At 35.0% G+C, this 24,802-nt stretch overlaps 1 protein-coding gene across 1 annotated transcript in view; it reads left to right on the top strand.

Annotated features, from left to right (window-relative positions):
* Positions 1 to 24,588, top strand: part of LOC145248221 (iron-sulfur cluster assembly factor IBA57, mitochondrial-like) — a 78,636-nt gene extending 54,048 nt beyond the window's left edge. Inside the window, exons 6-7 of the mRNA XM_080110087.1 lie at positions 9,975 to 10,074; positions 24,291 to 24,588. Of these exons, the coding sequence (XP_079966213.1) occupies positions 9,975 to 10,074; positions 24,291 to 24,495 (305 nt within the window). The 3' untranslated portion in view covers positions 24,496 to 24,588. The remainder of the gene's footprint in view (positions 1 to 9,974; positions 10,075 to 24,290) is intronic.
* Positions 24,589 to 24,802: the final 214 nt, after the last annotated feature.

Here is a 24,802-nt window from a genome sequence, read left to right on the forward strand (position 1 = left end):
GTGTAAAAAAAAAAAAAAAATGAAGAGCTGTCAGGTATCTTCACAAGCTGGGCTACTATACTAAAGCTGCAAGAAGGAAACCCCTTCTTCATCTTGCCAGTATCAAGCACAGAAAAGATTGGGCTCATGAGATTGTGGAAAGACCTATGACTTTTCGGACCAATGTCATTTTCTCTGATGAGTCATGATTTATATTATTTCCCAACAGCGGAAGAATATTGGTATGGAGGTCCCCTTAGAAAGACTTTGATTTAAAAAAAACTGCAGCTAACGCTGAAACATGGTGGTTTCTCAGTTATGGTATGGGGTGCAATTGTGAGTGATGGTCACTCAGACCTGGTGGAGTGCAAAGGAAACATCAATTCTGCTAAATATGTTTCAATATGACATGAAGGACTCCTACCAATATTCTCAAGTGGTAAAATGAATCAAGTTAATTCCCTATCTATGGAAGACAAGAGCTTTTTGTCACTCTGCTAGGGCAGCACAACATTGGTTGAGTCAAAATGGGATTAATAAACTTTTATGGCCAAGTCAGTCTCCAATTATAAACGGATGAAAAAAAGGAACAGCTGATTTTGATCAAAGTTAACACCTTACACAGCCTAACATCACAAGTGTATTTGAGGAGTTTTATTACCACGCAAACCGAAAGCACAAGCAAACATATAAACTCAACAGTAGACTCTTTGATATGACAGGGGCACATTTGAAATTAATGTTTTTGTCTAAAGCATAATTGACCCATGATATTAGATGTTTTCATTTTAAACTTAAATTCAAGCTTTTATCACCACACAAGTAGTAATGTCAGGCATATATAATCAACAGTAGTTTCTTTGATATGACAGGGGTGTGTTAGAAATGAATGTTTCTGTGTAGAACATAATTGAAGCATGATACTTGACTTTTGAATTTTAAACTTTAATGCAAGCCATTAAATATAAAAAAATAATTTTATAAAGTCAACAGTAAGTTCTCTACAGTGCAATGTTTACTAGAATGTATTGTGAACTAAGTCACTGCAAGGAAGCATGTGAAGCTTCCTCTTCGAAGGGTCCTCGCCATTCATTGATCATCATTTAATCCCAGGTAACGTCGGGTCTCTCTGCTAGTTTTTTTAATAAAGAAATGTTGTTCTTATTTGTCAAAACTGAAGATTCTGTTTTTGAGTTGTGCTTAATTTAAACATCCTAAATTGCTGATTTATTAGCCAAGTATTGCAGTAATTAAAAAAAAAAAACCCCAAAAAAACAAGAAGTTTTGTTTCATTTCCTTAGGATAGGATTTCATGTTTTCGTTACCATGAGGATTAAGGGATGTCTATTTAGAAAGCTGTTTGTAACATTATGAGGTTGGGGATTGGGTAGCAACAACAACAACAACCATACTTTAATTTTTTCAGTGGAGGAGGGGGGGAGCAAGCTTACACCGGGCAATTCCTGTTAGCAGGTACTGCTCGTTATTAATAAAATTCCTGTATATTAGCAATACTTGGATTCCTGTATTTTTAAACACGTTTGAAGATGATCTATTATTTTCATCTTAGTCTCTCTCTTTCTATCTCTCTCTCTCTCTCTATCTCTCTCTCTCTCTCTCTCTCATCTGTCTTCTTGCTTTATTGCTCACTGTCATCCCGATTTTTTTCACTGTAATCTCGATATAATCTCATAATAGTGAAAGCAAAATTTCATATTCTGTAGAGTAAGTTGAAGGGTTTTAAGGCGGCATAATATAGGAACAACCTCTAAATTGAAAATTTAAATAGATCCGATTTGCACTAAACTTAATCTATAGTCATTAGACGCCAATTAAGTATGATTACCTGAATTTCAATTTTTTAAAAGCCTTTCAAACTTTTACCTTTAATTTTGTGACAATTTTTAGAATCAAAATTGCATTAAAGTTCAAATACGGATTCAAGACATAAGGTTTAGTTTAATTATATCTTGATTTTAATCTCCATAAAAAAAATTATTTAGCCCAGCTGAGACTCGTATTCTAGCTTAAGTCAAGGTTTTCTTCTCTGCAGACAGGACAACGGTCACATGAACAATATAGTTCCTCTTGATTAATGATTACCTTCCTCTGAGATAATGTGAAAGCATTTTCCTTTCCCCATGTTAAGAATGGTTTTCTTGTTAGCTTGACCATACCCAAATATCCAGTCAAAAGAACAACAGAAACCGGAAGTCAAAAAGAGTGGACAATCTTGACTATAAGCAGTATTTTTCTAATTAAGTATAACATATTAAATGTGTGGAATCATAAGTCGCTCAGGTAAAATATGATAATAAAAAACAGTAACGTCTTGTTATGGTGAGTTGATTTGTATGTTTTCTTATAAATTTGTCAGGAACATCTTCTATCTCTATATATAAAAGACAAAATGTGTGGGCACATTTTGTGTATGTCCGGAAAAGGCTTTTTTCGCCATGATTCTTAAGAAGGGGGGTACTATGTCTTAGAACTGTTTATATACCCCCTAGATAATAATATCTAGGATTTGTGAACGCGTATCGCATCTAGATTTATTTGCATCGACTTTTACACAATTCTTCCTATTTCGACCCCTCTCGTGTTGGCTTTTTCGTATAAATGCAAAACTAAATCCCCGGCCCTCGTGCCGGGAACGTCCAGAAAGCAATCAGCTTTTTATCAATGTGGAGGAAACCCCTTATATCAGATAATTGCTATTCAATAGGACACTCCCTTTTTATAGGGAGCTGCCCCCTCCCCCCACAACATCTTGGGAAAACAAACAGCCAAAGTTGGGGAAAGAAAAACTGCTTCGCAGTAAAAATTCACTGCAGTATTTCTATTTGACCTTATTTAATTCACGCACCTGTCAATTTGTGTAAACAAAGCCCACTGTAAAAGTTAACTGCGTGATTTCTATTGTATGATATTTGACCTCATTTTTTAATGCTTAAACTAATTCAAGCGTTTTTCTGTTACTCTCCCTTGCTGCCGCAACGAGTAAACATGTCAGGTTTTTTTCACACTTTATTTTCAACTTTCGCCTCAAGGGTCCTGGTTCGATCCTACCTACCTACCAAAACTTTTTTTGCTATTCCCCCCCCCCAACACAAACACCCGCTAGTTTATAATATAAAGGGCAAAAATCTGTTTAAATGTTTGTATGTGTTGCAAAAACTTTTGACAGAGGCGACAGATTTTCATGAAATCGGTATCATTTTGAAGATCGACCCTTCGGACGACAAATATCGAAAAATTGGCTAAAAATATTAATTCCTTCACCCTGAACTGGGCATTTTTCTACAAGGAGAGGTAGCAACAAATCGTTCCTTCATGACAATTTAGTCATACACACATGCGCAAAAAACATTCTTTCTTGAATTAGTTCAAATATTAAAAAAAAAACACCTACTCATGCGATCATAGCCCACTCGGTTAAATAGAAGCGTTGTTATCTTAAGATTGTACGTTCGAGATGAAAGTTTTTTTTGTTTTGTTTTTCGATTTTTAAAGTTTTAATATTGAAACAGGATTGTTTATGCCATTTCTTCCAGGGTTTTTTTTTCCATCACCTTCGCTGTTTTCTTTTTGTTTTTTTTTTTGTTTTTTTAAGAAGTTTTAACATCGTTCGCTTATTCTTTATTTTGCATCACGTTCGTTTTTTTGTTTTTTATTCTATCACGTTCGCTGTTTTTTGTTTTTGTTTTTTTTTTATTTTTTTTAGGAATTTATAACATCGTTCGCTTATTTTTTATTTCACTGGTTTGATTGTTTTTTTTTTATATATATAATATTTAAACAGGATAATTACGTTCGCGTATTCTTTATTTTCCATTTTGTTTTAATTTACCCCCTCCCCCTCACACACACACCTCACCACACTCGGGCAACGCCGGGTACCCCTGCTAGTTTGAAATAAATTGGAGCAAAAATCATTTTAAAGCTGCTTTACATTTGTAAGGCATTACAACATTTGATACGAACTGCTTTGAATTGAAAGTAAAACTTTTCTGCGATTGGATTAAGTTTTCTATGGTTTTCATCAGCCAGACGCATTGAATCAAAGAGATTCTCATTCATAACGTTATCAAAACACACATTTGTTTCTGGAAGTCATTTTTATGACTATCAGGTTGTCTCAAGAGTTTGTGCCAAATTTGAAAGGAAATGAACAAATTTTTTTTTTAAATATATATATATATGCAATTAAATGCCTGGTACTTATACAGAATACAAACCATACCGTTTTTTGTTTTTTTGATAGGATTTTCAAGTTAAATTCAATTTTTAAGGTATCTTTTATTCTTTTATTAAATTGTTATGTGAAAGTACAGAATAGCTAAAAAGCTCCCCACTTCCTCGTATTAAGAATAGATTTCTAAATAATAATGTTATTATTTCAGCATGTTCCGCATTCTACATAAGTACCAAATATTTAATCAAATCCTCATAGATCATATATTATATGTTCAGCCTTTTTGCTGGTTCTCTTGTTGAGTAATATGGTGTTATAGCAATAAAAAGGGGAATAACTCTGAATGAAGTAAGAGTTATCACCTGTTATTTTCCCACAATAATTTTTTTGTGAACGCACAAAAAAAAAATCCACTTTTTCCACAATAATTTTTTTTGTGTGAACAAACGGAAATAAAAACCGGAATTATTTACATCATGAATCCAAATTGATTGGATAAAATAGTGTGAAACCAAAAGCAGAACTTTTAAAGGCTCAAAACAGTTTCATTGAAATTTTGACGGCACAATTTCTGGAAACAATTTCTGGAAACAATTAATAGAAACAATTAATAGAAACAATTTCTGGAAACACCAAAATCAGTTTCTTTGGACACCATAGCAAGCACAATAACGGATTTTCCGTCAATCCAGATTTAAAACCTATGGGCTATTCTCAATGTCTTGATTTGCATATTATCTGTAAAGGATGAACTTCTTGAACATTCTTCATTATCAAGACTGAAATCTTGCAAGCCACTTCCATACAGTTGTATCAGATGAAACATCATCATACGCTGTGCATATCATATCTTACATTTCTGAACTTTTGAGATGAGGATTGATTATTCATATTATTTGGATTCTTCGGACTATTGTTCTCATCTTAACCAACTCATCACTTGGCCTTCTTCAGGTGATTAAAAAAAAAGAAATACAAAGATTTTTTTTTCTTTTTATATTTTTGTTTGTGCTGATCGTTCATTCAACCATTTTTTTGTGTGTGGGGGCGGGGAGGGACACTTTACTTTTCTTGCCAAGAACTTATGTTTGTATTTTTGGAAGATGAGTATTGATAATTTAAATATATCAAATTCTACCTAATTTCTGTTACTACTGATCCACTATGTTAAACACCTTACACCAATTTACCCTTATCCTTGAGTGGCCTTTGGGCCTTGATAAGTGGTGACTCCTTTGTAAAAAAAAAAGTGATTAGTAGCGTTATGACAACAGCATATTCTTTTCATTGTTTTGACTCTAGAGTATATATCTGACATAGTTAGACACAGTTAATCAACCGAGAACCACTTCGCTCTAAAAACTGGTCCTGGATATGGCCTTAAACTATATTCGATGGTGAGACCCCAGCTTGCGGACTTTGGGGAGTGTGGAGCCACCCTTTAATTGCCATTACTCCCAGGTCCACTCTGACTCAGAGTGGTAGTATTTGTTAGAGTCCCAATTATGAGTTAAATAGAAAATGACTTGAAAAAAAAAAAAATATTTTATTAAAAAATTGTTCTTCAAAATCACTGGATTCGGCATTAAATAACCTGAAAAGGGTTGATATGCCATAAAACAAAAACAACCAACCAACCAACCACTCTAAAGACATATAAGATATTAATGGATACACATTTGAGAGTCGAAACAATGGAAAGAATATGCTGTTGTCCTAGCTGTAGTGATTAATTAAGACAATGCAGTGGAATTTTGAGCCAGTTGATTCGTTGAACCATGAGACTGGAGAGTTATCTTGCAAAATATCCTAAAATGTCTGGTCCAAAAGCAAGGGGGAAAATAGCGTTTTAATGAATATAAGAACATGAGATATTTTATTATTCTGATGTTTTTCATTTTTGTATCTCATATTGAGTTTGGATGTTACATGTATGATTTCCAATTTTTGTTTGTTGCCATTTCGCTTGTGCTGCTCAAATGGCCTACCACACAGTTTAATTCAAGGACGTCGACGTGAGATACACCTGGGAGCTTTTCAGATAACAGAAGATGGGTGAGGTTGCAATACTAGTTGAGACATTGTGTTTCTATGTATTTTTCTCATGTAACACTTTACAGTGAAACTGGCAATTTTGTGTTCTTTGAATGCTTTTTCATCAACCACGTTGTGATTATATCGATGTCTCCCGCCCTCTAAAGTGTTAGGATTTAAAAGAAAAACATAAGTTTATCAGCAGAACAAATTCATATGAAGTTGTTCACCAAGGCACACAAAAGGAACTAAAATAATTAATAGTTAAAATGTTAATAAACATGTGACAGTAAACAGGAACAAAGGACCAAACAATGGAGATCAATATGTTTATAGTTAGTTTATTGGCAGTTTTAGGAGTTTTGTGACAGTTTACAGATAGTCTTGTGTTTGCAGCATTTAAGGAGTTTCGAATTTGATATAGCCAAATACAGGTCATAGAGCAGATCAAAATGAAGTGATGTCAACTGATGACAAAGAGGCCTCGGCAGACTATGTACATATGGGCCTTAGTGTTCAGAAGTTTGTTTTCTATGATGGTGTCACACATGCACACAGAACCCAACTAACATCCACAGAATGTGCTTTCTATGTTTTCTTTTGAACCCTCCATAAAAGTGTTAGAAATTAAGAAAAAAATATAACAAAAAATTATAATTTTATCAGCAAAACAAAGGTATAGAAAGATGTTCACAAAGGAACACAAAAGAAAGCTAAAATAGGATTGTTAATCAAGATGTGGCAGTAACGAGAATAAAAAATCCGTCAATATATTTTAGAGTTAATTTTAAGAGTGGCAATTAGTTTACTGGTAGTTTACAGCGATTAGAGACAGTTTATGGAGTCTTGGGTTTGTGACAGTTGAGGAGAGTTTTGAGTCTGGTATAGTTGGACGTAAGTTGTGGCTTGGAGCAGATTGAAATGAGCTGATGTCAATTGACAAACATGTCCTCTACAGAAGACGTGGATGTGGATGTTAGCACTTGGAGAGTTGTTTCTCACGACGGTGTTACATATGCACCCAGAACCTAAATGAGATCCGCAGAATGCGTTTACTATGTTTTCTTTTGAGTCATTCTATTTTTTATACTTCTGTGTGTGTGTGCACGTAATGTATGATACTATCGACCTACCCCCAAGTATGAGGGAGTAAAATTAAAAAGGAAACCAAAAAATATAACAAAAAGAGGAAATAAGTTTGACAAAACAAGGAACAAAAAAGAAAGCTAAAATATATATATATATATATATATATATATATATGTACATATATAACACATAAAATTAATATACGAAAGTATAGATTTATGCGTAAACTTTAAGTATTTACTTCAAAAGTGCTCAATACGTAGGTAGAGCTAGTTAGTAATTTATAAAATATATATGGCGATTAAGCTACACTGAATATTCTGCGTTTCATCCACTATAGGATTTGTCAGGCTTATGCGCGAATTCTGTGGTTGCTTCTTGTTTTTATATATGTTGAGGATTTCTAGTTAGCCAATCAGCTTTCTAGTATCCACCGCGCCCCTTCCTATCAGCCAATGGGCATGCATTTTATCGAACAAAGGATCTGTTTTAGAACTAGGTTAGTGGTTTAAGGTAGATCTTTTCCTTCCTTTTTTTTTTTTTTTTTTGGCTAACTAGAAATCCTCAACATATAAAAACGACAAACAACCACAGAATTTGCGCATAAGCCTGACGAATCCTATAGTGGATGAAACGCAGAATATTCAGTGTAGCTTAATCGCCATATATATTTTATAAATTACTATATATATATATATATATATATATATATATATATATATGATTGTTTATTTATTTTTTTATAAGCGATACTATGGTGTTTCTTTTTTTCCACTTCCTGAGTGCTTTAAAGGAAGAGGTTATCTGCCCTTTGTTTATATTTTGTCGCCCCCCCCCACATTTTTGGGACATATTATTTGTAATTAATTTATTATTTAAATATTTATTTAAATATTTTCAACGTGCATAAAATTAAGTTATCTATGGACATAACATGTTTCGAAATTCCACTACTTGTCAGTATAGTTAAACTTATTGAGACTCGAACTCACCACCACTCGACGTAGCCTAATGTCTTAACACCGGACCACAAGATCTCAAAAATTCTATGCACGATTTTTATCGCTTTTAAATGTAAGATTATTTATAAGCTATAATGTAGTGTTTTTTTGTTTGTTTTTTTTTTCACTCCCTGAGTGCTTTAAAGAGAGGTTATCTGCCCTTTGTTTATATTCTAGTCGCCCCCACGACTTATTATTTATAATTAATTTATTATTTAAATATATAAATTATATGTATGAAAGTTAAAACAGGTGTGTGTGAGGATACTTCTCAATACTTCTCAACCTATATACTCAACAAATTTTTGATCTACAGACTTGAAATTTGGTATATAGGGTATTCAGACATGTGGAAAACTTTTTAATTTGTTTTTATCCGAAAAAAAAAGGTAGGGGGAGCTGGTAAGGAGTTAAAATTGGTAGATGGGGTGAGGGTCATTTTTATCCGTTTATCAACTGTTTCACGAATGCTCATGCGTGAATCGTTCATATAGAAAATTCTTTATGTTAATATTAAGTAGGTTTGAAAACACTTTTTAAAGATCATGTCAAGCTGGCATAATGGTTATCATACTTGACTCACTGTCTTTAAGTTTTGATTTTGGTTTCAGCTTGAGTATTTTTTTTTTTTACTTACAAGAAGTAAACTGTTTAGAAAAAACATAATACTTGCATGTTTAAGTCTCAGTTTCTGTATGAATTAAAATATAATATTTATATGTATGTTATGACTGGGCAACGCTGGGCGATCTGCTAGTATATATATATATATATATATATATGTATAAAGCTGAATGTCTGTGTGTGTGTGGTCACGAATAGACTCCTATATGGTGTACTATTTTAAAAAACTGATTACATATAATGATAGTAGATGTATCGAGACACGGGAATGGGTATGTTTGATCTGGCAGAGTGGTTGTTCATTAAAATTGTGAGGTCTGCATACGCGCCTGTTCCACAAAGTATGGAAATAAAAAATTTAAAAATTAAAAAAAAAAAACCGTTTACAAGTGTTTTTGATATAGATGTACATAATAATATTTTGATAAGTATGTTTTAACTTAAATAGGGATGGTATAATAAAATTGTGGGGTATGCATTCGCGCCTGGCCTCCATAGAATGGAAATAGGCACAAACTTTAATAAAGACTTTTCATATCTATTTGCGTAAGTATACTTTGATAATTATGTTTTAGTTTGAAGAAATATGGTATAATAAAATTATGGGCTGTTCGTTCGCACCTGACCTCCATAGAATGGAAATATGTCACAAAGTTTAACAAGGTTTTTTAATATAGATCCGCAGAATATTGTGATAAGTGTTTCAGTGTGAACAGGTATGGTATAATAAATTATGGGGTTTATTTATTTTATTTTTACTTTCATGATATTTTGCTTTGGTTTTGATACCCCCAAATTCGAAGCTATCTCTTTACAACCCTTCCTTTTCATAACCTATCATACTTTCATAAATCAGAGTCCATTTTCTGTAGGCTGTTTTTGAACCCAGTCAACGACGGATACTTTTGCTAGTTTATATATATATATATATAATACACAGCACTTCGATTAAATTACATTATCCTTTTATCAGTTCTATTATCTTTGATTTAGTCATGAATTGTTTAAATTAATTCTATTATTGTTTTAAAAAAATTTCTTTCTTTTTTCAGTTAGTTTTAACAAAGGTTGTTATCTCGGACAAGAATTGACTGCCCGCACTCATCACACAGGTGTTATACGCAAAAGGTTAATGCCGATTGTCTTCGAAAGGTTTGTTTGATCAAATTTCCTCTGTGTTTTTATTAAATTGTTCATGAATTCACTTCTGTAAATTTTGGCAAAAACAAAAAAAGGCTGCAATTAGCATGTGTGTGCAGTGATTACATCGGCCGAAACGTTGTGCCACCTTCCCCTAGTAAGACCAATACATTCAAACGTCTTTTTATGAGGCACTGTCCATTAGTTGGTCTGTCACACTTAAGTCTGTAATATGATTTTTCTTATATATCATTTTTTTTTTATTAGAATCCTTTGAGGTGAGTACTTTGTGTATTTATTTTATTTATTTGTGAACTGTTTTCCTCATCTTCATAATTGTTGTTGTTTTGCCACATTTCCGCCAACTCATCCTCTGACCTTCTTCAGGTGATTAACCGTGACGGAATAGAAATGCTGAGTCTTGTAACAAGTATGGAAGACAATAATTACCGGGGATACAGTTACAAAACTTAGCATTCCTATCTTGTTGCAGTTAATCACCTGAAGAAGGCCAGAGGATGAGTTGGCTGAAATATGGTGAAACAACAACACCTATGAAGATGAGAATAACAGTCCGCAAATAAATAAATTAATGATTTTTGTAGTTCGTGATGCAAATTGAATGGACACAACTGAAGAATAGACCAGTTCTTGGTTTTCTTTTTTTTGTCTTTTTTTTTTTTTGTCTTTTAAAGTCGAGTTGATAGGAATTGAATGTCTTTGTTATATTTTGTGTTTTGGCTTGATAATTAGCTATCGAGGCTGAATGCGATGGGAGACATAGCGTTGGGTGTGTCTGCACATAAATCTCACTTTAAAGTTGTTTCTACTGACCATCTCTTTTTTCAAACTGATCAATGGTTAGTCACATTCAGCAGCAGGCATTCACCTGTCCGAGTTTCATGGCAACCCTCAAACGCGGAGCAATCTTACCTTTTATTTGGTTTCATTTTATTTGTTTTTTTTTTTGTTTGTTCTTTTCTCATTGCGGATTATCTCTTCCCTAAGTTAATCTCTTCATCATCTTTGTACAACCAACGATGTGAGTCTTCAGCTTTGAATGTGATTTAACTGATGAAATGTAGAATCAGCAAGCCCAGCTCTAACCTTGGACAGATCTGTTGCATCCACTTAAGCGCTAAAAGCTCCTACATCCTCCCTGCTAGCTACGGGTAATAAAAACATTACAGAAATTTTTCAGAAAATATCCGTTGCATTAAAAATACAGATATTATGTTTCAAAATTTTTTAGATTCGGATCGATAATTTGGATTATTTGATCTGTTGTTTCCATTGTGAGGTTATTTGGACAACATTTCTGCTGATGTAACCTCTGACCAGAGCTAGCCGTAAGCATAGGCAAACTAGGCAGCCTCCTAGGGCCTCTGATTTGTGGAGGCCTCACCCAGGAATCATAAGAAAAATGAATTATACACATAATGCTAGTCATGCATGAAACAAAATATTTTCCAATATTGTTCCAGATATTTCGTCTTTTCTTAATACATTTTTTTTATTATCATGGTTTGAATGCAGCTGTTCCGAATGTCGCTATAGCCCTTAATATATCATCAACAATTCCGATTACTGTTGCATTGGGGGGAAAGAAGTTTTTCCAAGTTGAAATTAATTAAAAAAATATTTGAGAACAACAATGATACAAGAATGCTTGAACAGTCTGGCAATGACATTTATCGAACAAGATATCATCCAGTCTTTGGGTTATTCACAATCTATTAGAAATTTTGCTGCCATCAAAGCACAAAAAAGTTGATTTTTGTTGAAGGTTTATCAAATCTGCACCATTATGTTTATATAAATTTCAGTAATTTGTTGATTTAGATATAAATGCAGGTAATTTTTAATAAATTGAGTAATTTTATTTTTTCGGTATTTAGTTTTGTGTTTCATTTGGGGCCACCAAATTCACTTCCCCTAGGACCTCCAATTATCTGCCCGGCCCTGCTCTGACCTGCTTCAGGCATATCTTGTCAAGCTCTATTTGTTGAATTCAGGAATCTACACAAAATTTTTTACTTCCATGGGGATAACTTGCTCTCTATTCTATCAGCCATGAACAAGTAAAAGTCTTAAGTAAGTTGCAATTGTATTCTTCAACCATCAACACTGAGGATTGAACCTTCAGCCTCCAGAAGAATGTCACTTCCAACCGAATTTTACCTAGTAAGAAGTATAATGGAATATAGTACTAGGTATGATTCAGTTGTAAGTGATACTCTCCTGAAGTTTGAAAGTTCAATCCTTAGTGTGGGCAATACGAAAAAAACAATTGTGAATTGCTTAAGATTTCTAATTGGTCATGGCTGACAGAATGAGAGCAGGCTACTCCTATGGATTAAATAAACGGTTCTATTCAAAATTCCATGTCGATTCCCAATTTCAACAAGAAGATTCCTGAATTTGACTCAATACACTTTGAAAAGGTCGGAGGTGACATCGACCGAAACATTATGCAAATAACGCTCAAGATATGAACAATAGTCCAAAGAATTCAAATAATCCATAACTATGAATGTTTGACATGTCTGTCTTTTATTTTTCTTTAAGTGAATCTTTAAAATTTTTTTCTTTTCATTGATGCTGTACATAGATGATGCGTGTCTCCAAGGTTAGAAAATATAGGGATGCAGATATGAGTGTAACATTAATGTGTGTACATGAGGAATCTACAATCGGCAATCAAATTTTTACTTGGTAAAATATACTTTGAGAGGATGCAGACGAATGCCATGGTTACGGTTCGGTGGATTTCAGATGTGCACTTTGACAACAGTCAGTTCTGACTCCTTGCTATTTAGACTAAAAATATGTTTATCGCCCTCCCATGGTTGGAAGATGTGACACAAGGTCGGAAAAGTGGGATTTAAAAAGCTTGAGGCCCAAAGGAAGAGTACTCTTGACTGCAAAACATGTTTGGACAGTTGCATTGACATTCCTTGGTAAGAGCGCCTCAGGCAATTAGCAATAAACTATTCTCTTCTCAAAAGGAGAGAAAGCAAAAGCTGGGAGGATTGACCTGCTAGGACTGCATGAGACACAGGACCATATACTCCCACTAATAGAGAAGAAGCCACCTCAACAGTGACTCAAACTCTGGTGGGTTTAGGGGTCGAGGGAGACCCCTTCCCCACCCTTTAACTAAATGAAGATACCTAAATTTGAGTTATCTTTGTATTGTAACTCTATGTTTGTACAGACATGTTGAATGAAGCTCTGGTCAGATAATTAATTAATTAATATTAATAATAATAATAAACATCAAACATCCTATGCCAAGTGCTTTCCATCTAATTTACTCTTTGACTATGCTCGCTAGCTTTGAGTGAAAAAAATAAAATGGTGTAAAACATCACAGCACTGCTAAGTTAACAAACGTAATAATAATAGTAATAATAATAATTAATATTTAACGAAAACAACATATTACCATTTTAATACCTATACAGAAATTTTCTTGCCTTCTTCCATGACCGCGACCTTTATAGATTGCCAAAAGATGGCGGCACAAGCACAAAATGGTCACGGAGGATGAAAAGATATAATTTCACGCAGAGTATTGGAATCTTAAGGATGCTTATTTGCCAGTCAAATTTCAGAGAAAACGAATGCTCGTTCTCATTGGTAGTTAGGTGTTGCCAGAATGCCAAGTGGTTTGCAACAAGTATTGAAAAGAGATGGAGAGTACTGGAAATCATCTTGCTAGTGAGCAATCAATGATAATAGCTTATGTGAGAACAAGTGAATAAAGTAATGATAATACAAAGGCCATTCAAAAAGTAAAGCTTCCCGTTTTTTCTGGAGGGGGGGGGGGATACCCAGATTTGAGTCATCTCTGCATTGCAACTCTGTCTTTGTTATATGGACATGTTGAACGAAGCTTTGATTGGATAAGCAGACGTACACATCCAGAGGTTAAGCAAGGAAATGGTCGGCCAAAAAAGACTTGGAATGATTCAAAGATGATCTTACACAATGGTACATCAAAATCAACATAACTGATAGTTTTATGGAGAAAATCACTTTGTCAGTGAACAGAAATGTGTGTGTGTTCACATTGACGGTCAGACGTTAAAGAGATAGGCAGATAACAGAAGTAGCTAGGGAATGAACGGAGGTGGCTAGACGACTTGTGTCCCGGCGAAGCTTTGCCACAGTGGAGGAATTACCGGACACTCCTACATCCTCTTACCGGCTGCAGATGTGGAGAGAGGTAGACCCTCAGTCTACAAATATAGCACTGCCACAGCCCAGTGAAACCTTACCACCTGGCACACACCTGTCCCGTTCGGAGTGGGTCACTCTGAATAGGGCAAGGGCAAAAGTTGCAAAAACTGGCGACAACCTCCGCATGTGGGGTTACTCTAGAACTGCTGAATGTCCCTGTGGTGCCCGAGTTCATAGCATCAAGCACATTTTAACATCTTGCCCACTGGGGCCCAACTGCACGGACGAAGACCTCAGTGTTGATAATGAAACCGCACACCGCTAGTTGAAGAGATGGAGCGACAAGATATGATGATGAACACAAAGGAAAAACGCTACCTGTCAGATGAATATAAAGTTGAGATAAGGGCAAATAATGAGTAATTGAGATACATTTGTGTGCGCGACATAACTAATAGCATATCAGTCTGAAAACCATCTGCTCATACATGCACCTTGACACCCAGAGGGTGAGCTCATCCATGAGGCCCAACTCTACCTGATTGATGCAAATATACTGATGGGTGGCTGAAGATCCGGGCAGCAACAATCAAAGGCAATCTAGCAGCACTATAAAGCCAACAAATAGTCGGTTTTCACCATATTGGGTGAAACCTTCCCTGAAATTCAATTGGCCGTTGAAAAGATACAATGTTATCCTTCAAAGATCAATATGAAGATAAACGCTAATAAGACAAAGTTACTGATGGCAGGGAAATCTTTGGAGAGATCAATTGTTTCAAATATCTTGGCTTCATCATCACTGCAGCAGGCAACAAGGGAGGAAGAAATTCTTAACTGACTCAGCAATGCTCGCATCACTTTCTGTCTGTTGACTTTAATCGTAGCTCTGATCCCCAAACGAAATAAGGCTGAACACCAAATGTTGCATTGTTGAATGTAGAGATATATAATTTTCTAGCTTACATTTTCAAATGATTGCTAAAATCATATGTACACACTGACAATTCTTTTGTCGTTATTCTCAAAATCAACACAGAGACAAATTTATTTATGACTAGCTTGGGTGCCCAGCGTTGCCCAGGTGTTTGGAAATGTGTGTTTAGCAAAAAAAAAAAAAAGTTGTAGTAGGCAGGCAGGCTCGAACCCATGGCGTAAAGGCGGAAAAGAAAGTGGAGGTGTGTGTAAGGGTGTTGGTTGAGTGCAAAAGAAAAATAGGAGTAATAAGCAAGCTGAAATCTGTAACGTGCCAGAAGAGGTGTGTGTAAATAGGAGTAGTAAGCAGGCTCAAACCTGTAACGCGCCAGAAGAAAAAGAGGTGAACAAAAACAAACTGTCTTACCGATGTGCCTACCATGGTCGTGACAATGCTACTTATGCGACGTCGTGGGCACAAGGGTTGAATGACTTGCAAAAAATGTCAGCAAAAAACCGCCCCCCCCTGTATAAAACTACCCATTTGAGGGTAAAGGAATTAATGTTTTTGGCCAATTTTTCGATATTTGTCATCCGAGCTTCAAAATGATACTGATCTCGTGAAAATCCGTCGCTTCTTTCGAAAGTTTTCGCGAGACATACAGCATACATACATACATACATACATTTAAACAGACATTTATATTATAGACTAGCGGAGGGTACCCGGCGTTGCCAGGGTGTTTGGAGGCGTGTGTGTGTAGGGGGGGGGCAAAGAACTTCTTAAAAAACTGGAAAAAACAGCCAACGAAGGTAAAACTTTTTTTTAAAAATCGGAAAAACAAACCCCCTCCCCCCAAAAAAGGACGGCGTTGCCTGGGTGTTTGGATGTGTGTATGTAAGGGGGAGGGGCAAAGAATAATCAAATTAATAACCCTGTTTAAACTTTCTTAAAAAATCGGAATAAACAAAACAAATAAAACAGCGAATGGATGTAAAACTTTTTTTAAAACTATCGGATAAGCAAAAACCCAAAAAAAGGAAAAAAACAAAAACAAAAAAAAAACAGCGAAAAAATAAATAAGCTCGTTTCAATATTAAATGTTTAAAAATCGGAAAAAAAGTACTTCTGATAATTGGGATTGAAACTGAAATCTTTAGATAACGATGCTGTCACTTAACCCATCGTGCTATAGACGCGTAGATGAAAGTGGGTCGGTTTTTATAATATTTTAAACGAATTCAATGTACAACGTCTTTTGCGCGTATTGACACATGCGTAAAGCCCTTTTCTTCATGAAGATACCATTTTTTTTTTCAACCCTCCCTGTAAAAAAGAGAGCTGTTAAAAGGATGAAGGAATGAATGTTTTTGCCCAATTTTTCGATATTTGTCGTCCAAGATGTGGAGCTTCAAAATGATACCGAACTTGTAAAAATTTGTGGCCTTTTGCGAGACGTACAAACACACACACATTTTCGCTTTTATATATATATACTAGTGGCTGGGGGGGGGAGTACCCGGCGATGCCCGGGTGTTTTGAGGTGTGTGTGGTTTTGGGTAAATCAAAACTCCGGGGGTGGGTTGGGGTTAAAATAAAAAAAAAAGTTTTGGTAGGTGAGTATGAGGATCGAACCCGAACCCTTGAGGCAAAGTTGGAAATTAAAGTGTGAAAAAAAAAACGTGCAACATTAACCATTGGGCCACTGCGACATACAACAATGACACGTTTGAATTTATTTATTGAAATATTAAAAACAGGTGTCCGCAATAAAAGTTTGCTCTGCTACTTCCATTTGACCTAATTAAGGAGGTCAAATAGAAGTCACGCAGTTAACTTTTGCTGCGAGGCAGCGTTTGGGTTTGTTTACCCAACTTTGACTGTTTTTTTCCCCAACAGATGTTGGGGAAAGGGAAACCAGCTCCCCATTGTCCAGACTCAATGGCAATTGTCTGAAATAAGAGGAGTTTGTCCTCACATTGATCAAAGCTGATTGCTTCTGGATGTTTCCCGGTGTGATTGCCGGGAACACTGCCTTAGCTTTGAATTAGTTTCACTTTTTATATGAAAAAGCTGAACGAACACAGGACGGTCTGAAATAGCAATAATTTTGTAAAAATCGACGTAAATAAATCTAGACGCTACACGCATTCCCAAATCCTAGATATTATTATCTAGGGGCTATATAAATAGTTCTAAGCGATCGTAACCCCCCCCCCCGGAAGCGTGTGCGAAAGAAGCCTTTGCAAGACATACACAAAATGGTCACACACATTTTGCCTTTTATATATATAGATAAAGCTTCTTGTTCATATACAATGAGAGAGAAATGTTTAATGTAGGGGTTGGTTGATATGTGGCTCAACAACAGAGAGATGTCAAGATATCAATCACACTCAATGTTGCATCTGCTTTCTTCTGTTGTTTTTTTGTTTTTTTTTTCTCTTATATTGAAATCAATTACATTCCTGGAAATGTAAATATTAAGATATTTCATTCTTCGTTTTTATTTTGCATTGTGCAATTCATAACTCCTGACTTTGGAATGTAAACAGTTCTTTATTTTTGTTTTAATTACAATTCCGGTCATTTTTATGGAACGCAAGAATGTAGATCAAAATCCGTCTGGAAAGTGTATGTGTGCATCGCCACGTCTCCATATCTAACACAAAGTCAGAATCTAATAGGCATTCGTCTGCACTATTCTCGTTATGGCTGTAAGACATGCGGAAAAGCGGCCTATGCAAACTGGAAGTATTCAACTATCATTGCATATGCTGAATCATCTGTGTCAACTGGCAATAGTTTATCCCCAACCATACAATTCACACTTGTTGCAAGATCCACTCTCTCCAAAAATCTCTTCTTGCCAAATGTTTTTGTTTATTCAACTTTGCTTTTTGATGACACCCAGGTGATTTTCATCCCTGAAGTCATCAACCCAGCACCATCACCAGGTTGAAAAAAAATATGTAGTGGCTAACTTAAAACCTAGCTTAAAACAATAATGCAGGATGCTGAACTGATTCTGAGCCCTCATCTTTATGATGTTCATCGCTGGAACTGCCGATAGCTTACCTTCATAACAGAAATAGTCGGATCGACATGCCTAGTCAGCAAAGAACTCTGGATATAGTAAATTTGTTGGAAAGATCCAGGGTAAATGCCGCAACCATGACCATGATCAATTCGATGAAATTGAATCATTTCGATCAGATTTAACCTTTTTAATGATATTATATTATTTTAATAAAGTTTAACCAATTCAAATAAAACTTAATCATCTTAATGAGATTTAAGTATTTTAATGAAATTTTACAATTTTAATGGTATTTAACTATTTTAACGAAATTTAACCACTTCAATAAAATTTAATCATTTTAATGAGATTTAAGTATTTTAATAAAATTTAACCAGTTTAATGATATTCAACTATTTTAGTAAAATTTTTCCAATTCAATAAAATTTAACTATTTTAATGAGATATGACTATTTTAGTGAAATTCAACCACTTCAATAAAATTTAATCATTTTAATGAGATTTTAACCCTAAACATTTGTTTGGAATAAATTTCTATAATTTTAAAAAATCCATAATGCATGCTGAGCAAAGGTTTTATACAAAAAACTATTTAAATCACCATAAAATTTTAACAAATGCTCTGACTTATTTTACAACCTTCCAAATTTTACAAACCCATTTTCAAACTCTATTTTGTGCACAGGTGTCAATCTTATCCATTTGAAACAGTTTGCTATGAGGCCTCCTTGCAGTTTTTCTTAATGATATGATCCCTGCCTCCCGAGACAAGTAATGCTCATCGTCTCTAATGAAAGGACAAATAATTCAATCTCTCTGTATACAAAACTGCTTGTTCTGCAACTCAGATATTTTCGCAAGGAAAGGTCGCCAATAACCAACTTGACATTATCCGTCGCGATAACATTGTTAAAATCAGTATTTCACTCGATTATAGATTTATAGACACTAGTCTGGAGCGAAATAAACATAAAAAAAAACTTATTTTATGCATAACTTGTTTTGATTGGACTATTGTTCTCATCTTGAGTGTTATTTCTGCAACATTTTGGTTGGTGTAGCCTCTAATCTTCGTCAGGCATCTTGAAAAAGAAAGGAGAAAAAGTTACTGGTTCCATAAATGGTTTCATATTCTTGGAGTTGTTTTTGTTTTTTTTTTACGCTGTGGTTTTGTATGTGTAAAAAAAATTTGGTTAAACAGTGTTTTGGTTGGTGTAGCCGCCGGCCTTCATCAGGCATCTTTTTCCATAAACGGTTTCATATTCTTGGAGTTGTTTATTTTTTATTTTTTGCTCTGGTTAAACAACCACGGTGTAAAACCAAAAGCAACTCCAAGAATACAAAACCATCTACAGAAACAGTAACTTTTTTTCTTTTTCAAGATGCCTGGCGAAGATCGGAGGATATACTGACCGAAACATTGCACAAATAATACCCAAGATGAGAATACTAGTCCAATCAAAACAAATAATACAAACAATTAGCCCGCATCTAAAAATTTCAGTATTGTAAACTTATTTTATGTCATGAAATTCCTTTCTTTTTTTTTTTTTAACAAAGGAATCACCACTTATCAAGGCACAGAGCCCACTCGAGAATAAGAGTTAGAAAGTGTACAGTGGTCAAAAGGACTATATCATAGTAATCATTAGAAGTGGAAATTTGGTAAATTGGATTACTTAAGGGGAACGGCTCATCAAGAACTTGTTTACATTGGACTTGAAGGCGGCCATATTGTAGTCAGCTGGAAAGCAGGTAAACGGAAGAGAATTCCACAGACATGCAGTTCTTAGAAAGAAGCTGTGTCCATGGAATCTACATTTTTAGGTTTAGACCAGTGTTTCTTGTAAAAGTTTGGCAAGGGGAGACCATAGATTGGAGCTCAGACAAGCACTTGCAATCATTTTTTATTCATGGAAATCAAACCTTTTAGTTATGGAAACTTTCTATATTAACAACATTATGTGTGTGTGTTCTGTGTTACTTATAATCCTGTGATTTACACATTTTTTGGTCATTTATTTTTTATTTACTATTGATCGATTTATTGGAATGCGATTACGTAAAGTAATAAAACTTTTTAAAAACCAATTCCAAAAACTTATTTAACCTAATGAGAAGGGATGAAATGAAAAGTTTATGACTATGTAACAAAGAGCGAATATTCAATTAGTTATCGTTAGCAGAACTCGGATATAAGTGTACAGCTACAAAATTTTTTTTTTTTGCCCTTTTGGCCAAGATCAAAGTGTAGTATCTGTTCTTCAGATGCGGCACTTCCATTTCTCGTTCTCTTTCAGTGGAGCAAAAATCCTTCACGACTGAGACAATTTTTATTTTTGTACCTTTTCTCCACTTTAAAAAACGACCCTGTGGTGTCTAACGCTGTCCCGTGGGGAGGCATAAATAGGTCCAAAATGTTTTTTAGGTGATCAACAAAGTGCAACTTTGTCTTGCACACTTCAAATGTTACTATTTGCGGCAAACATGTGCTTGACATATAAGTCCAGAAAGTCATCTTGCAGCAGATTGCCAGTACACCATTATGTGGAGTACCGTCTTGTTGTCTACCGCCAGGCGAGTTTATTTGAGGGTACATTTTCCCTAGCGAATTACACATGCCCCAACACACCAAACTTTACTCGACTATGTGAACTGTATTCATCCATATATACAGTTCGCAATGGATAAAGAACATAACAAATAATCTTTTCTAGATTTTTTTTTTTTCTCTAATCGCGTTCGTCCCTAACAAGGCATATCGCCACTTGGATGTATTTGTGGCCTGGCTTAGGAAAGATTAACAAGATGTTGGTTTACGCTATATGATTTTGTTGCTAAGCAGGTTTATCGGGGATATGTATGTTGAGGGGGTACAAGTGTAACGAGTTCATCAGAGCACATTCCATTAAAATATTTGTAAAACAGGCACAGAGATGCAACATTGTGGCGATGGGACAGGAGTTGAAGCTTAGTTGACAAAGTGGGATCTATTAAATTGAAGACTCTTGAAGAAATTGAAGATATACTGATAAAATCCATTTGTCACTTTAATTCCCACCATAATGTCAAGAAAAGAATCATCCATTAACTACAGCATCAAGCAAAAGTAATATGTAATAACAGCAACGCATATTAAGAGGAGATGAATAGTTTAAAAGAAAGTCTTTACCCAAACAACTATCCAGAGAGCATGACATCAGCTATCTGGTTGAAACCCTAAAGGACATCACCCTAAAATACATCATAGTTTGTATACCATATATGAAGAGTTTGTCAACAAAGATTAAAAATTATGTACAGTAGACCCCCAGGATACAGCATTAAATATTTTTCCTGATTCCAATACAATTACTGATTTCGTACTAAATTCCCGATTCCAATACAATTACCAATTCCGATTCCTTATAAATCTCTAAATATTTAACTATATAGCTGTATTTTTCTCTGATTACCGTAGAAACGCACATGTTAAATGTGCAGGTATTTTCCTAAACATAAAAATACACTTTTGGAGGATGATCTATAGCTTTTAGCTTTACTGGTATTTTAAAATCAATAAATGTTTATTATTTTATCACTGGAAGATTTTGCTTTTAACAGCATCAAATAAAAAAGACAAAAGAATAATTTTGGCATCGGAAAATTTTTCGAATTCTGATACTCCCAAATTTGTCATTTTTTTTTTTTGATTCCCAATTCTGATTCCGATTAATCATCACACCATTACTAAATATCTATTAATTCATGCAGATTTCATCTTTATTATTACAGAGCTCATTGTCTGTTGAATATTACATTGTACCTAATATAAAGTACTAATTTCAAAAGATTAAAAATATGACTTGAGTGCTATTAGCTAGAATTAAAACCAAAACGTTTAGCATTCTAGATGCATTCACTACCGTTTGAGCTATCGACAGATAGATAAGAAAGATTTAAAATGAAACCACTTCAAGCTATGAATGAATTTGCACATGCGTAAAAATAATGGAAATATGTCGGCAAGTTGATAAAAATTTTTCATTTCAACTTGGACATATTTCTGTATGTTTTATTCAACCATTCAACCAAAGATTTTACTTGTGTATGATTACTATTTTCTGGTAATTTCAGCGTTATGTGACCAATAGTTTAAAAGTTTATTGGTTAAATACTTTTATACACACACACACATACATACATATGATAACTACACTATTCATTATGACTCCATAATCCCTACTGCTACATATCTTGAAAACGCAGCTGTTAAACCAGATATAGTGATTTGGGACAGAGCAAACAAAAAAGCGACCGTAATAGAGGTCAGTGTACCCAATGATACAGGGCTTAACAGAGTTGAGAGGGAAAAGATAACAAAGTATCAAGGACTTATGTATGATATGAAACGAAATTGGAAATTAAAAGACGTTTCAATTATACCAGTCATCATAGGAGCAACTGGGCTTATGAAAAAGAACTTTAAAAAGTACATAGCAAGCATACCCGGTGAACCAAGTGCAAGTGAAATACAAACGATTGCACTGAAAGGGACGGCTAGAATCCTGAAAAGATCTCTCGGTTGGACTCACTAAAATAAGGGTAAATGTCAGACATCTGGTTGGATGTCCCATCCCCTAGAAGAAAAAGTTTAAGAAAAATGAAAAAAAAAAAAAAGGGATGTTACAGAGAGAGAGACAGACAGACAGAGAGAGAGAGAGAGAGAGAGGTGAGTGAACGTGGAGTGTAGACACGTTTACAAGAACCGAAGGTCAGCTGACCAGATTACGTATGAGTGACGTGGTTGGCTCGATCGGGGAGATTTGATTTGGGCTTTGAAGAAGACGGACGGTTTTTCCGTTGTCTCCCCCTCTTAACTTGGGAGGGGGGAGACGAACGCTGACGTGTGTAGAAGAATAACCCACACAAGCTGATTTCACTTCCACCTGCTGCAGGACCTCTGGGGAAAGTGAAATAAAAACTATAAAACCCATTCATCGTCTTGGAGTGATAAATCTTCGTCAAACAGGTATCAAGTCTCCCTCCAGGATGAGAAATTTCCAGATGGTCCGTTTTGAAGAAGCAGAGGTAGGTTCTGAAATTACATGTCACACACACGATTCCCTTTATGATAATCAAACACACAACCATGTATATTAGAGACAATCATACGCACACGGAATCTTTTGATGTTATACACCCAAACGTAAATAGTGCCCCTCGATGAAGAACCCTATGCAACAAACGCGTAAATGGCGCCCCACAGTGATAACCCTAGTGAGAACTCAGATGAAGAACAATATATAACACATACATACATACATACATACATCTACTGTTTTATTTATATAGATAAATAATTAGTAGTAAGCTCTCTTTAATGATAATTTTGATTATCATTATTATCAACTAGCGGGGGTACCCGGCGTTGCCCGAGTGTTTGTTTCCGGGACGGGGGGGGGGGGTTAAAAATGTTATGGTAGGTAAGTAGGAAGGATCAAACCCGGAGTCATCAGTAAAAGTAGGAAAATAAAGTGTGAAAAAAAACAAAAAAAAAAAACATCTGCAACGTTAACAGTTCGGCCACCAAGAAAAGTCCATTCCAGTTGTTTAGGAAAAAAAAAAAAAAAAACGACTACGGTAGGTCGGCGCGAACGTGAAAATATAATGTGAATTGTCCAGCACGCTAACCACTACGCCACAGAGCACTGCAGCTTAGTTTAGTGATTTTAAATAACTTCACATGAAAGAACTACGAAGCCAAACCGGTGTTCTCTTCTCAACTGTTCCTTGTGAACGATCCCCAAACGGTGTTAAGTGGTGGCAGGGGGAGGAGGAATTTATTAGAGAGAAAATATTTTACCACTTCCATTGATCTTAACCGATTTTGGCCGTGACTTCTCAGCAGAAAAAGTATAGAAATCTAAGATTATCAAGGAATTTGAGAAATAATAAGCCTATAACACACCTCAGATATTGTTCTGCCGTTTGTGCATGTTATATTTGCATGAAATATCTTGATTTTTAATCCTATTAATGTCAAAATCAGACGGGAAAAAATGAGTTCATTTTATTTATATAGAGATGTTTTTTGTTTTTTTTCAGCATCCCTGAAGGACTGATCAATGGTGACAAAATAACTGATATCAACGGTAAAAATGTTGGCAAATTTCGAAGTTCTGAGGACATTTATGGCTTGGCACTTTTAAGGGTCGGTCAAGCCCTGAAGGCCAATGAAAGTGGGATGCACGTTAAAGATTACAATGTGAAGACGCAGATTCCCATGTGGTGGCCAAAGCAGGAAATTTGATGTCAGTTTTGAATGTAGTATCTGTGATATTTTTTTTTGGGGGGGGGACTAAAAGATCTGTTTTTAAAATAAAAATAATTAAATTGGTTAAAATCTTTACGTGTCTATTTTTTTTATGTGTTATGCCTGTTTGTTGATGAAGAAAATGAAACGGTTTTATAAAATATATGCGTGCTTCTGTAGATTAATAATCATTTAAAGCAATGCGTCTTAAATGAAAATATTATTACGTACTTACGTGTTATGTTGAAATTAGGATACATTCCAAAAATTACAAAAAAAATGAGTAGAAAATGTATTTTTAACA

This window comes from Euprymna scolopes, chromosome 26 (assembly GCF_053919585.1).
Source record: "Euprymna scolopes isolate OS-2025 chromosome 26, ASM5391958v1, whole genome shotgun sequence".
NCBI classification, from domain to species: Eukaryota; Metazoa; Mollusca; class Cephalopoda; order Sepiida; family Sepiolidae; genus Euprymna; species Euprymna scolopes.